At 32.9% G+C, this 14,798-nt stretch overlaps 1 protein-coding gene across 1 annotated transcript; it reads left to right on the top strand.

The window, feature by feature from the left end:
• The first annotated feature begins 348 nt into the window (after window positions 1-348).
• On the top strand, window positions 349-2,509 carry LOC136235027 (ornithine decarboxylase-like). The gene is made up of 2 exons (XM_066024539.1): window positions 349-995; window positions 1,903-2,509. Exons 1-2 carry the CDS (start codon window positions 381-383, stop codon window positions 2,443-2,445), a joined length of 1,158 nt encoding a protein of 385 aa, XP_065880611.1. The 5' UTR covers window positions 349-380; the 3' UTR covers window positions 2,446-2,509.
• The last annotated feature ends 12,289 nt before the right edge of the window (window positions 2,510-14,798 follow it).

Below are 14,798 nucleotides of genomic sequence, written 5' to 3'. Positions count from 1 at the left end.
TTAAACAAAAATAGTCATAAATAACGTAATATTATATATTTTTTAGACAAAAATAGTAATAAATTTTTCAGTAAAAAATAGTCATAAATCTTTTTACACAAAAAAAAATAGTAAAAATAAAAGTTGATATTAAATTTTTTAGACAAAAATAGTCATAAATAACGAAATATTATATATTTTTAGACAAAAATAGTCAAAAAATAGTCATAAATTTTTTAAAGACAAAAATAGTCATAAATAACGTAATATTATATACTTTTTCCCATTGCTTTTCCATATGCATAAATACATATTGAATTTCTGTTAATCATCGATCGATCGTTGAGTTTTTAGCAAACAAGATGACGATCGATGCCAATTTAATTAATTTCATTGAATCTATGATTGTGGAGAAAGCAGAAAATAAAGAAGCTTTTTATGTATTGAATTTCGGAGAAGTTTCAGGCATAATGGATAGATGGAGTAATGCTTTACCTAATGTTCAACCTTTTTATGCAGTTAAATGCAATCCAGACATGAAACTTCTCAGCAAATTACAAGAATTGGGATGTAATTTTGATTGTGCCAGTAAGTTTGAGATTGAAGCAATTTTATCTCTCGGAGTTTCTCCTGATCGAATAATTTATGCCAATCCTTGTAAGGAAGTTGCTCATCTTAAATATGCTGCAAGTGTTGGTGTTAATCTAACAACTTTTGATTCAAAATATGAACTTGAAAAGATCGTCAAATGGCACCCCAAATGTGATTTGTTGCTTCGGATTAAAGCTCCAGATGATATTAGTGGTGCTATTTTGCCTTTAAGTTCAAAGTATGGCGCAGATCTTGATGAAGTTGAGTCTCTTCTGGAAATTGCAAAAGCTGCACAACTTAACATTGCTGGTGTTTCCTTTCACATTGGTAGTGGATGCACCAATCCTATGGCCTTCAGAGCAGTCATTGCATCAACCAAACAGGTGTTCGACATGGCGTCTCGCCTTGGCATGAATTCGTTGCAGGTAATCGTATTAAAATGAGTTTTCGTGCCATAATCGTGTTCGAGATTTATGAAAGAAAAATATGATAAAACACTTGTGTTTTAAAATTTTAAGGTAACTTTCCAGCCTAATTAATTTCTTATATCTTTAAACTTACTGGAAAAACTTATTTCATGTAAAAGAAACTAATTAAATAAAACAATTTTGGCATAACAATTTATTTCCATCATTTATTTCAGTACCAAGCTTTCAATAAATCAGGGAGATAGAATTGATGTAATTGTTCATTTTCATGACATTCATTAGACGGAAGGGAGAGAAAAAGATGAGAGAAAAAAGAGAAACATGAAAAGAGAAGAAGAAGATATTAATAGATAGAATAAAGATAAAAAACTTTTGAGGTAAAAAGTATTAAGGAGTTTAATCCTAGCATTCAAAATTAAATGAATGATAAAGATTAAGGGCGCGTTTAATATTACTTTTTCAGATCTTAAAAACAGTTTTTTCCACCTAAAACATCGTTCAATAAATGCAAATCTGTTTTCGTTAAAAGATGTGGAATCTGCTTTCAATAAAAGCTACAGTTTGTAGCTTTTGGGAAAATTAGTTGTCACAATTTATCATTAAATTTTTTAGACAAATATAATTATAACTTTCAATATTATATATTTTTTATTTTTTTTATCTTTTATCTTTTAAACCTTTTATTGTGTATTTACCACTTTTTATTATAACACTTTGCTCGCAACAGATTTCATTAGCTCAACAATGCCAAGATGTCCCTAAGTGTTTACAAAATTTAAATATTTACAACCACTTATTTGAAATCGTAGCTCCATATGTGCACATGATTATAAATAATATAAATGCAATAAAAATGACGATCTTGTTACCGTGTAAGAAATTAACAACCCTAATTATTATGCAGATATTAAACATCGGTGGTGGATTCACAGCCACCCCAAAATTTGAAGAAGCAGCTACAATTATCAGATCTGCTATCCATGATTATTTTGGTGAAACCACAAAACAGTTAAGAATCATAGCGGAGCCTGGTCGGTACATAGCGGAGAACGTGTTTACACTGGCCGCGAATGTAGTCGGAAAACGAGTTAGAGGTGAGTTAAGGGAGTACTGGATCAATGAAGGGATGTATAGTTCTTTCAATGCCCTAATCTATGGTTGTGCAACACTTATCCCAACGCCTTTTGCTTGCAATTCAAACCCTTGTAATCCAACCCGGAAACAAGCTCCTACTTATGTCTCAAAACTTTATGGACCTACTTGTGCTGCTGTTGACACCATTACACAGAATTTACAGTTGCCCGATTTGGAGGTTGATGATTGGATTATTTTTTCTAATATGGGTTCTTATACTTCTTGTTGTGGAACTAGCTTCAATGGCTTTAATACTGCAACTACAAGTTTTGTCTATACTCCGAATATCGAAAGCCTAAACAGCAAGTTATAAACATATCTCCTATTTTCTGCTCTTTTTGCTATCCATATTTCCTTTCATCTTTGCCTTCTAAATAAGAGAGATTTTAGTGTATGTCCAACGCATCACGTCATCCATGCACTGTATCAATTTTTTTAGTTTCTCTCTTTCCATCTTACCACAATTTGTTGACATTCTTTTATCATTCTCTATTATTTTCTTTGTGAATCTTTTATTTTATTAATGGAATTGCATCAAAGAAATAAAGAGGATTGAATCTGTGAATATTTTAATTTATTAATGCAGTTCATGTTGCAATCAATTTGTGAGAAATTATTGATACGTGTGATGAGCCTTTTTCAGAACTCTAGTTATATATGTTTTCCTTTACTTTTATCCTTCCAATGACAAAAACAGATTTTGATTGTTATTGATATTTTTATGAATTTTTTTATCTATTGAAATAAAAAAAGGTAATAGGTTATATGTGTAAACTCAGACGAGATCACATAGATAAATTCTCTAATAAATTAATCGATGCATTAAAAAACAATATAAAACATCATCTTCAAAATAAAAAATTAATAAAATTCCTTGAAACATTCAACAAAATTAAATTTGGTTTAAAAAAAGTTCGAAACGAGTTTTTCGAAGTTCCAAGAGTACATAGTACAAGTTGAACGTTAGAAAATAATCTAAAATCAAGATAAAAATGTTGTTAAATATTTTATCACAAAAAGAAAAGAGAGTTGAAGGTTTACTACAATTGTCACTAACACCTATTTCTCGCTACACGAACGTGTAACGGAAGGATCCGGATAAAGATATTTACTATACTGTTGAATTCAAGGTTCATAAACATTCAATAAACTCGATAAGGTTAAATGTTAGAGATAATGTCGTCGTATGGACTAGGTCTAGCTAATACTAGAATTCCTTGCGAAAAGACTAGAAGATGTTCAGAAAATCAGGTACACATAGGTGTTTAAACCACATTTTATTCGGGTCCCATTTTTCGGGTCAAGTTTGGGACTTAGTTTATCAGAATGATATTTTTGTAATTTCTATTTCTCTAAAAGGCATTTTTATCCCGGACATTTTTGTAATTTCTTTAATTATAATTTTCATATTGGAAATTAATAAGAAGCGGAAGAAGAAGAAGAATCAGAAGTAGATCGATGATTGAATAGAACTAAGGGTAATTTTATCCAAAATGGTTGAAAGTGTCTAATTTGGTAAGATAGAAGCAAAGTAGGTTAGATATGTAAAAGGCCCCATCTTAATTGGGCTAGATTTGTAATTAGCCCAAAGTATAATGCTTAATATAGCACTAATTCATGCACTGGAGTATTACTAATTAATTTGTGCACCGACTCAATACAAATACAATACAACACCTATATTGACAAATTCCAATAGGAAAATCACATAGAAACAAACTAAAATTTGTGAGCAGTAACGATGATAAAAAAAAAACAGAGAATAGGAAAGGCTATGGTTTTAAACCGAACCAAACCGAACCGAAAACTAAATTGACTGAAAAATCAGAATCAAACCAAACCAAATTACAATTTGATTTGGTTCGGTTCGGTTCGGTTTTTGGGTCCAATTTTTTCGGTTTTTGAGCTTTCGCTTCGGTTCTGCTCACTCCGGCGCATCATGTCATCCATACATTGTATCAATTTTTTAGTTTCTCTCTTTCCGTCTTACCACGATTTGTAATTTTTGTTAATCATTTTCTATCATTTTCTTTGTGAATCTTTTATTTTATTACAGTTAAACCTCGATAAATGAATGTTCGATAAAGTAATAACCTCGTTAAATCTATTAAGTAATAAAAATATTTAAATCTTTAAGGGCCCAATGAAAATATAAATTAATAATTATTGAATTACTCACAAATTGCACTCCTCATTTTGTTGGTTAAAGTTGATTTCTTTGCTCATTTTAAATGATGAGAAGCTATTGGAGGAGAAAAGAATGTGTACTTGGAATATATCTTCTACCACTAAACATTTTCATTTGCTATGTACATGAACTTAGTTTTACCAAAAAAAATTAAGCGTCTCTAGATTCAAGTAATATTTTAATTGATGTCTTTTGATTTTTCTTACCACATATAATGTATACATTTTACAATGAAAAATTATCTATAAAATAATAAATATTGATTTATCGATAAATGAATAATTTATTCCTTTATCGATAAATAAATAATCTCGCTTAATGAATATTTTTTTCCGATCTCAAGGATATGCATTTATCGAGGTTTTACTGTAATGGAATTGTATCAAAAAAAATAAAGAGGATTGAATCTATGAATATTTTAATTTATTAATGCAATTTTCTTTCGGGTTAATTACAAAAATGGGTCAAATGGGAGGCCCATTTACATATTCAACCCATTTACTCAACCTACTACATATCTAGACTAATTTTGTGTGACTTTTCCATAATACCCTCAATATTTACGCGGCTGTCTTCCTCCCGTCTGACTTCGCAGAGGTTAGCATATGCGAACCCTGCGAAGCTAAATATGTGAAGCCTGCGAAGCTAATGTTTGGTTTAGTTGATGATTTTAGTTAGCATATGCGAAGCCTGTGATGATTTTAGTTAGCATATGCGAAGCCTGCGAAACTAATGTTTGGTTTAGTTGATGATTTTAGTTAGCATATGCGAAGTCTAGATGCGTTTTTAACAAAATTCGCTAAGTGGTATATAACAAAAAATGGCAAACAACAACGGATTCTAACATTATTTAACAAAAAAATCAGAACATAAATGAATACACCAACAATAATTCAATGAGATTTATAGAATTAGGCATTTTCACTGCGTTTCCCAATCTTCCGCATCACAGAACGAGGTTGTCGTTCACTCTAAAATCGCCCTCTTTCTTCCATTTTCTCTGTTGTTCACCTTCTTCCTCATCTTTTCTCTCACTGTTCACCTTCTTCTACCGGCTGTTCTCATTCTTCCTCTTCTTTGCTCTCACTGTTCACCTTCTTCTACCGTCGTTCACCTTCTCTCACCGTCGTTCGCCCTAAAATCGCCCTCTCATTTTTCCTCTACCGCCGTTCGCTTCCCTTTTCTCTCACCGGAGTAGGAGTTGCTGGAGAACGTCGTCAAACAACAACGGATTTTGCAGGTTAGATCCATGTGGAAGGAGGAGGAGCCATTTTGGGTGAAGAGAAAACCGTAAGGAAGAGGAAGAGGAAGATGAAAGATTGGGGGTATTATATTATGGAAAATTCACACAAAAACAGTCTAGATATGTAATAGGTTGAGTAAATGGGTTAAATATGTAAATGAGCTTTCTATTTGACCTAGTTTTGTAATTTTCCCTTTTTTTTAGGAAAGGAAATCACGTGTGATGGGCCTTTTTCAGAAGTCTAGATTATATATGTTTTCCTTTACTTTTTTATCCTTCCAATAACAAAAAGAGTTTGATTGTTATTGATATTTTATAAAAAAAATTAACTATTGAAATAAAAAAAAAAGGTTATATGTGTAACTCAAAAGAGATCACATAGGTAAATTCTCCAATAAATTAATTGACATGCATTAAGAAACAATATAAAACATCATATTAATAAATAAAAGTTTCTTGAAAGATTCAAGAAAAACAAATTTAGTTTAAAAAAGTTTGAAACGATTTTTTTGAAGTTCCAATAATAGATAGTACTAGTTGAATGATTAGAAAATAATTTATTTTATAAAAAAAAAGAGTTGGAGGTTTACTACAGTTGTCACGAACATCTATTTCTCACTACATGATTGTGTAACAGGAGGATCCGGATAAAGATATAATACTATTGAACTCTAGGTTCATAGAGCTATTTGATAAACTTGAAAATTAAATGTTGGAAACAGAGTCGTCATCTGGACTAGCTAAAAAAATACTAGAATTCAAAAAATAAGGTTTACATAGGTTGTTACACCACATTATATACAGGTTGGATTTGTCGGGACAAGTTCGGGGCTCGATTTATTCGGATGATATTTTTGTAATTTCTATTTTTGTGTAAGGGTATTTTTATCCGGGGGAATTTTTATGATTTCCATGTTTGTAATTAATGGAAAATGAGAAGTTTTAGGAAGTGGGAAGTGAGAAGGTGGAAACTAGAATATTCTACATTAAATGGTAGTTAAAGGAAGTGGAAATCAAGTTATCAAGTCATGGCAGAAGTTTAACCTTTACAGAAGGAAGTGTGAAGAAAACATACATAACATTTTCAACTCCCAAATGTAGATTTTTCCAAAGTCTATAAATATAGAGCTATGCCATCATTTTACAGGCTCAATCAACCAACAAATCAAGTCAAAGCTTAAATATAAACCGAAGTCTATAAACTCTTGATAGATCCAAATATCTTTAACCTCGGATTAGCTCCAAATAGTTATTCTTTATCTCACTTCAATATTGATCCATCATCGAGTTAAGCACAACTTTTCTTTTACTTTACACTCACTTGGAAATGTATTCTCATAATCAATTACTAGTTGTAGCTTTGTAAGTATTTGCAAATTTATCAATAATGTTTCTCTATTTTAATGTCTTTTAATGTTTCTAATTAAATCTCATGTCAGTGTGGGATCAATTATGAATCTTAGTCTTATCGTTTTCAAGTCATAACAGAACATACAAGTAGACTAAATTGATATAAAAGTTCTTGACTACATGCTTCATACACATACTCAATGAATTTAAATGGTGAAATCAGTTCATACCCAATATAACTCATATATATGTCTATAATTTCACTAATGACCATTTACTACATGCTTCATATATGCTCAATGACCCCTGGCTACATGCTTCAACTAGCACTAAGCAGTTCCACAACTCGAATCTCCTTTACTATGTTCCTGCCACTTAGATTGTACTCGTTGAAAAATGAGTATGGTCACAAAGTTTATGATGTTGTCACCACAAGGGGTTCTCTTTGTGCTGAATGCATCATAAACCTATCACCATGCTGAATGCTTTAGTTTAAGATAACAAGCCAAGTGGAAAGGAACATCATTAATATAAACAAAATTAGTTATAGATACATTATACCCTTCTTTATCACATACTCATGTCTGGATAAGGTATGCAAATGAAATCAGTTCATAGTAATACACAACCTTTCTTTATTTAGTTGCAACATCATTATATAAATGAAATCAGTTCATAGCAATACACAACCCTTTTTTATCGTATACTCATATCTGACTAAGGTATACAAACAAAATCAGTTCATGACCCTTTACTACATGCTTCATAAATGCTCAATAAACATCTAAGTATAAGAGTATGGATACAATTTCACTCATGACCCTTTATTACATGCTTCATACATACTCAATGAACATTCAAAGTATAAGAGTATGTGCAATCACATATACTCAGAGCATGTCCATACTTAGTTAATTCATATACCAATATAACTCATATGATCATGCTTCATACACATAAGAGTAAGAACATATATAGTACAATAGCATGGCTATTCAACCATAAACAGAACATCAACCATAAACATGATCATGCTTCATACATATACTCATACTTAATTCTAGCTTCCTAAACAGAACATCAACCACAAACAGGATCAATTGATAGCAGTATAACTCGTAGTATCATGTTTCATACATATAAGAGTATGAACATATATAGTATAAGAGCATGGCTAATCAGTTTATACATATTCAACCATAAACAGGACATCAACCATAAACAAGATCATGCTTCATACACATACTCATAGTTAGTTCTATCTTCCTAAATAGAACATCAACCATAAACAGGATCAGTCATATCAGTATAACTCGTAGTATCATGTTTCATACACATACTTAATGAACATATATAGTATAAGAGCATGACTAATCAGTTCATAGCAGTATAACTCATATATATGTCAATGAAATAGATATATCCCTTTACTATATACACTTCATACATATTTCAACATCACCCACAACAGCATTATACATGCAACCAATCAGTTCATATAACATAACCCAATATGATTCATACACAACCTTTCAATATACGACTATGCTTCATACATGTAAGTTCACTATATGAATATGGTTAATACACAACCCTTCACTATATATTCATGTCCGGTTAAGGTATACAAGCGAAATTAGTTCATTCCAATCCAAGCTTTATTCACATACATATTGATACAAGCTTCACATATATATACTCAATAAGTTAAAGAAATATTCCCATTTTATAGGCATGAACTGGTTGACCATCTCTTCAATCAACCTTCCCATGTACATAAGCATTCTTACTATCCCTACAAATATTATGTTCAAATAAAAAGGAATTAGATGAGTTCATAATACTTTTAGCATCACAAAGTATATTGCCCATTGAAAAAGATAAAGACTCAAGCTTTTCATTAGTGAATCTAACAACGAATATAATAAAATCAATGTATCTAAGCGAGAGATCTAACCTTTTCAACAATAAGTCTGAAAATTAATTAATCCTTATTTTAGGTGCTGAAATCCACATATGTAGGAGTAAATCAGATGAGGAAAAGATATATTAAGGAATAATGAAACTTTAATACGTCGAGGAATGAAGTAAATATGGCTTACCATTACCGTGTTTTGATCTTAGTCGCAGTGATTTGCATGTAGAAAGCAACTGGAGATAGCTAAAGAGAGGGGTGAGAGAGATGAAGCCTTAGCTGCAGGCGAAACCTAAAATGGGATTTGGGTTGAGAGATGGTTTATATATGAGCTGTGAAATTTTAGTCAAACGTATTGAGCGCCTTAAATTTGGTATCTATTTTAGTTGGTCACGTAAGTGAAATTTCATTTGTCGCTTTTTTGTTTTCCGAATACAATGACAATCATTTATCACATGTGTCATCTGATGATTAAGTAAATTTTGACTAAAACGCGCGTTTTCTTTAGATGACAGAATTGTGTCATCGGAATGCCACGTGTGAATTGAGCTGGTTTACATTTAAGCTTTTAGATGACATAATTTTAATATACCGTCACGAAAAACAATCAGACGACACGAAAACATATGTCTGTCATGTATCTTGTGTCATGTGAAAGGAAAAATTGCATAGTGTATTATTGGTCCATATTGAAGCATTTTCATATAGTTCAGGAATGGTAGTTGTTCCTTCGATCATCATTGTACTTAATGTTCTTTATAGATCCAATACATGCCTTATTCTGCTTCTAGCCATTTAGAATTTGATAGATGAAACAAAGCATTACATGGGCCCTTAATCTTTTTTATTTATTCATATTGAGCCTTTGATATTTTAATTTGGCACATCAAGTCCTTGATAAATTATAGTGATACCATTATATCCATATATAATCTGGTTTGAATTTGAACCATACAAGCAAAGGCCTTGCTGTTTAAATCCATGATTGTCCCTGTAAAGCATGCAATAAAATAAAATAAATCATAAAAATACTATCATATGTTTAAAAAGTGTGAAATATGTACACAGAGATGCCATTATCATTGATATATGCCCAATGGTGGTAATAACTTATCTTAAAATTTGAGTTTGAATTTTGTTCTTTTTGTAATTTTGAGATTGTTAATTGTTGTTGCAGTTCCAATTTATTTTTGTAATAGCCACCAATTGTTGAAGTTTCAATTTATTTTATATGTTTTTTCAGATTGTTGTCATCTTTTTTTTTCCATTGGATCCTATTTGAGTTGTTGGGATATGAATGATACTTTTTGTAAAATCTTTTAATAGATTGAGCTAATAATTATGTTTTTGACATGTACAATTGTAAGAGGTGAGGCACTAAATGAAAACACTTCAAAATGTAAAAGAATCACCTAAAACAGTGGTTGCAAATCATACAAATATAATTTTCCTCTTTTCTTATTATGTTGTTCATTTTGTTTCTTTCTCCTGATGTAGTATCATTTTTGTATGTTTTTATGGTATTGTATGTTGATTTATGCAAAATAGCAAAAGGGTTGACTAGACGCTCGACAATATTGTGTCTCCTTAATTTTTATCATGTGAGCAGTTCTGTAAAAATAACTGGGTTACTAGATTTGTTACAGAATTAGAAACTAGTTTGGTAGTTCTGTTATAGAATTGGAAACTAGATCACTAAACAAAAATGGGTTACCAGTTCTTACTTGATGAAGCAGTTGTAATTAGATGGTGCTCTTTGCCTTTTCTTTGGTGATGTATATAGAGAGAGAAATTAAAAATTAATTAATACATTGATTAACTTTTATTATTCAATTAAGTTTAATAAGCTTAATTATGCTTATTATAATAACACGGCTCACATGGTTGTATTCTTCAAATTCATTCTAAAAAAAGAATATAAATTAAAATTTGAGATTTTTTTCTTTATTTAGATGCATATGCCTTACTTGTTTTAAGGTACGTACTTAGGTTTGGTGGAGCCATAAAGGTATGAATGTTGTTCAGATTTGTTATCTTCTACTTTATCCGGTTATTATTTTTGGGTCTATTCTTTTTTTACATTTACAGAACTGGTACCTAGTTCTACAGAGTGGTTAATAGCACTGGGTTACCCAGTTTTCTAAACAGAACTAGTACCAGTTCTGTAACATTGATACAAAACTAGTACCAGTTCTGCAACATTGATACAGAACTGGTTTCTAGTTCACTAAACAAAATTGGGTTACCGATTCTTACTTGATGAAGCAGTTGTAAATATGTGGTAAATCCATTTTAAAACAATAATTAGATTAACTACTACTGCCATTTTGAGAACTTCCCTTTTATATACTAGTTAATTAAACAACTTTTACAAATGAAAGATTAAATGGAAGTTTAAGTTCAAGTTCAAGCCAACATTAGACTATAGATTAACATAGTTCTTATTTTTTGGACAAATAGTTCTTTGAAATGAAAATCTTAATATTTTTTGTTTCTAGTTTTGATGAAAAAGAGCAAGGTATTACTTTTTGGACAAATGAAGTATACTTTGTAAGGCAAATACAAAATTATTACTATACTAATTGAAAATATATGATAGATTAATTTGTGATATTAATGTTAATTTCCAATGATTGTTAAATATTATGATATAATAAATGTGTATTTTTATCATTATTATTTATTTTTTTGTAGTGGAAAGTGTATGATGTAATAAGATAATCAAATCAACCTAGTGAGGAGGGAGCTAAAGGCGGCACAAAGTATCGCGGAAGAAATCCCAACTGAGACGGTCATTCTCCTTTTCTAGATCCAGCTTGATAACCATAATTCCCTTTTGATCTGATCTCCTCTTCATAGAAGTAATTCATTCTATGAAAAGGAGATCGGGTCGTAAGGGAACTATGGTTATCAAGCTGGATCTAGAAAAGGCGTATGTCCGTCTCAGTTAGGATTTCTTACGTGATACTTTGTGTCGCCTTCAGCCCTCTCCTCACTGGGTTGATCTGATTATGAGGATGTGTCTCTTCCCCTTGCATGGTTGTTCTTTGGAATGGTGAGGCCTCGCCTGAGTTTACTCCATCCCGGGGTCTTCGCCAAGGTGATCCGCTCTCACCTTAACTTTTTGTCTTATGCATTGAGCGGTTGAGCCACCTTATATCTGATGCAGTTAGTAACAAGACTTGGAAGCCTATCACTGTTTCAAGGCGGGGACCGTCTCTATCACGCATAATGTTTGCAGATGATATTGTCCTTATAGTTGAGGCATCTGTTGAGCATGCCTGTATAATTAAGAAGGTTCTTGATACATTCTGTGCATCGTCTAGCCAATGGGTTAGTATCCCTAAATCTCATATTTTTTTTTTCTTCTAATGTCTCAGAGGGCTTGAAAAATCAAATTGCCCATGAGTGAAATATTGCATCCACCTCAAATTTGGGAAAATACCTTGGAGTTCAATTACACCACCAACGGGTCTCTAATCATTCATTCCAGTATGTGGTGGATCGGGTCCAATCAAGATTGAGTGGATGGAAGGTGCAGTGCTTGTCTCTTGCAGGGCGGACAACCTTAATTCGAGCTGTAACTTCAGTTATTCCCTTATACAATATGCAAACATCACTATTCCCGATGAACATCTGTCGGAAACTCGATGCATTAAACAGGCGGTTCCTTTGGGGAGGCTCACCTCGGCAAAAGCGTGTGTCCCTTGTTAGGTGGGATTTAGTTTACAGCCCATGACTCATGGGTGGTTTGGGGATTAGGAGAACTCGGGATTTTAATATAGCAATGGTTGTGAAGTTGGGTTTGCGGATTTTGTTGGAGGATTCAACTCTTTGGGTGCGTGTTCTGCATCAGAAATATATTAGAGGGACTTCAGAGCTTGATCAAATTCTTCTTAAGAATAATCAGAGTCATGTTTGGAAATGCATCGTTAAAAGCAAAGATTTGTTAGCCAGGGGTCTGGAACGCCACGTTTACGATGGTCAGTCTACTCTTTTTTGGTCGGATTACTGGGTCGGGGTGAAGCCACTAACGGAGTTGAGTGTGGGTAGTATTCCGATTGTAGATAGGCTTCGAATAGTGGGCTCATACTGGTTGTCGAACGGTGGTTAGAAATGGGATGACTTGAGTGGTATTCTCCCGCACTCGGATATCCTCCAGCTTGAGTCTATGGTGTTGTTCCCACTTGCAGATGATATTGATTCTTGGTGTTGGCGGTTGACGAAATCGGGAAATTTTAGTGTTGTTAGTGCATATGCTTTTACCCATATTGAGGTGGCTAGCACTCTTCCTCCTGCAGTTTGGAAGTCGGGTTGGAGCTTACATATTCCTGAACATATTCAGTACTTTATCTGGTTGTTATTCCATGATGCTATCTTGTCTAATGTTAAAAAAAATGGTGTGTCACTTGAGTGATGATGCCTCTTATGCAGTTTGTGGCTATCTGGAATCCGTTGTCCATATTCTTCGCAACTGCACTAAAGCTACTGATATTTGGCGAAATTTAATTACAGCAACAAATTGGTTGGTTTTTAATAGCTTGGAGTTTATGGATTGGATTCGCAATGGTTTGAGTAGGAGGAGGACTTGGCTCGAGACTGAGTGCTCGGTCTTTTTATGGCCACAATTTGGTGGATTTACACTAACGTTGTTCGTTAATCTTTCAGCCTAGCATCCCGATTATCCCCAATAAGCTGGATTTTATTTTGGCCAAGGCAAGAGAAATTACCAAGATGTACCGTATAGAACAGATGTACTGTGATCGGCCTATTAAAGAGGTGTTGGTTAGGTGGGTTCCCCAGGATGCAGGATGGGTTAAATTTAATAGTGATGGTGCAAGCAAGGGGAACCCAAGGCTCGCTTTGGCTAGAGGGGTCCTACGTGATGAGCATGGTCAGTGATTAGGAGGTGTGATGGTGAATCTTGGTTTTTTTACTGCAGTACCGGTAGAACTATGGAGTATGTATTTTGGCCTCAAGAATGAATGGGTTGGGCATTACCGCAAGGTAGTAATCGAAATGGACTATTTTATAGTAATTCGGCTTGTTAGTCATGAGATGGTTCAACGACATCATTTTTATTGGCTTATAATGACATGTCGTGATCTATATGACAGAGATTGGGAGGTGCAGCTCGTTCATATCCTACGGAAAGGGAACAATGCAGCTGATTGGATGACAAACTACGTAGGGAGTTTGAGTTTAGGTCCTAACGAGTGTGATGCACATCCTACAGGCATCCAAGACATTCTTTTTTCTGATTTTTGTGGTTTTGGGCTTCCCAGAATGACCCGTCTTTAGGGATCGGTTTGTTTTTGGTGTTTCTTTGGGGTTAGCCCCTCCATTGTAACAAAAAAAAAATCATTACATATATTTCTAGTGAGGATAATTTTTATCATTATATATTTTTGTATAATATAAGTATATTATGTCATTATTACTTGTTTAAATGAGAGAAATTTGTATCATTATAAACAGTGTAATGAGAATGGCCTAATACATAAATAACCCCCTGAATTTATCCAAATATTGCAACTGCCCCCTCAACTTTCAATTGTAACAACTTACCACTTAAACTTGTCCAATTGTAAAACATAACCCCAAATTAGGAATTTTTTTACCCCGTATTTGAAGCAACCGTAAAAAAGTTTTCCCAGATTTGTATCACACCAAAGATCTGATTATCATACTCCACAAGCGTTGCAGATTTTGTATTTCACGTGTTTCTTCAATTGTAGTCGATGTCAGCAATTTGGGGTTGTGTTGTTACAATTGGACAAGTTTAAGGGGTAAGTTGTTACAATTGGACAAGTTTAAGGGGTAAGTTGTTACAATTGGACAAGTTTGAGGGGTAAGTTGTTACAATTGAAAGTTGGAGGGGGCAGTTGCAACATTTAGACAAGTTCAGGAGATTATTTGTGTATTAGGCCTAATGAGAATATATTTAACTCGTTGCAAATATTTTAGAGA

The sequence above is a fragment of the Euphorbia lathyris genome, chromosome 7 (assembly GCF_963576675.1).
Source record: "Euphorbia lathyris chromosome 7, ddEupLath1.1, whole genome shotgun sequence".
NCBI lineage: Eukaryota > Viridiplantae > Streptophyta > Magnoliopsida > Malpighiales > Euphorbiaceae > Euphorbia > Euphorbia lathyris.
This window is presented reverse-complemented; position numbering and strand designations above follow the sequence as displayed.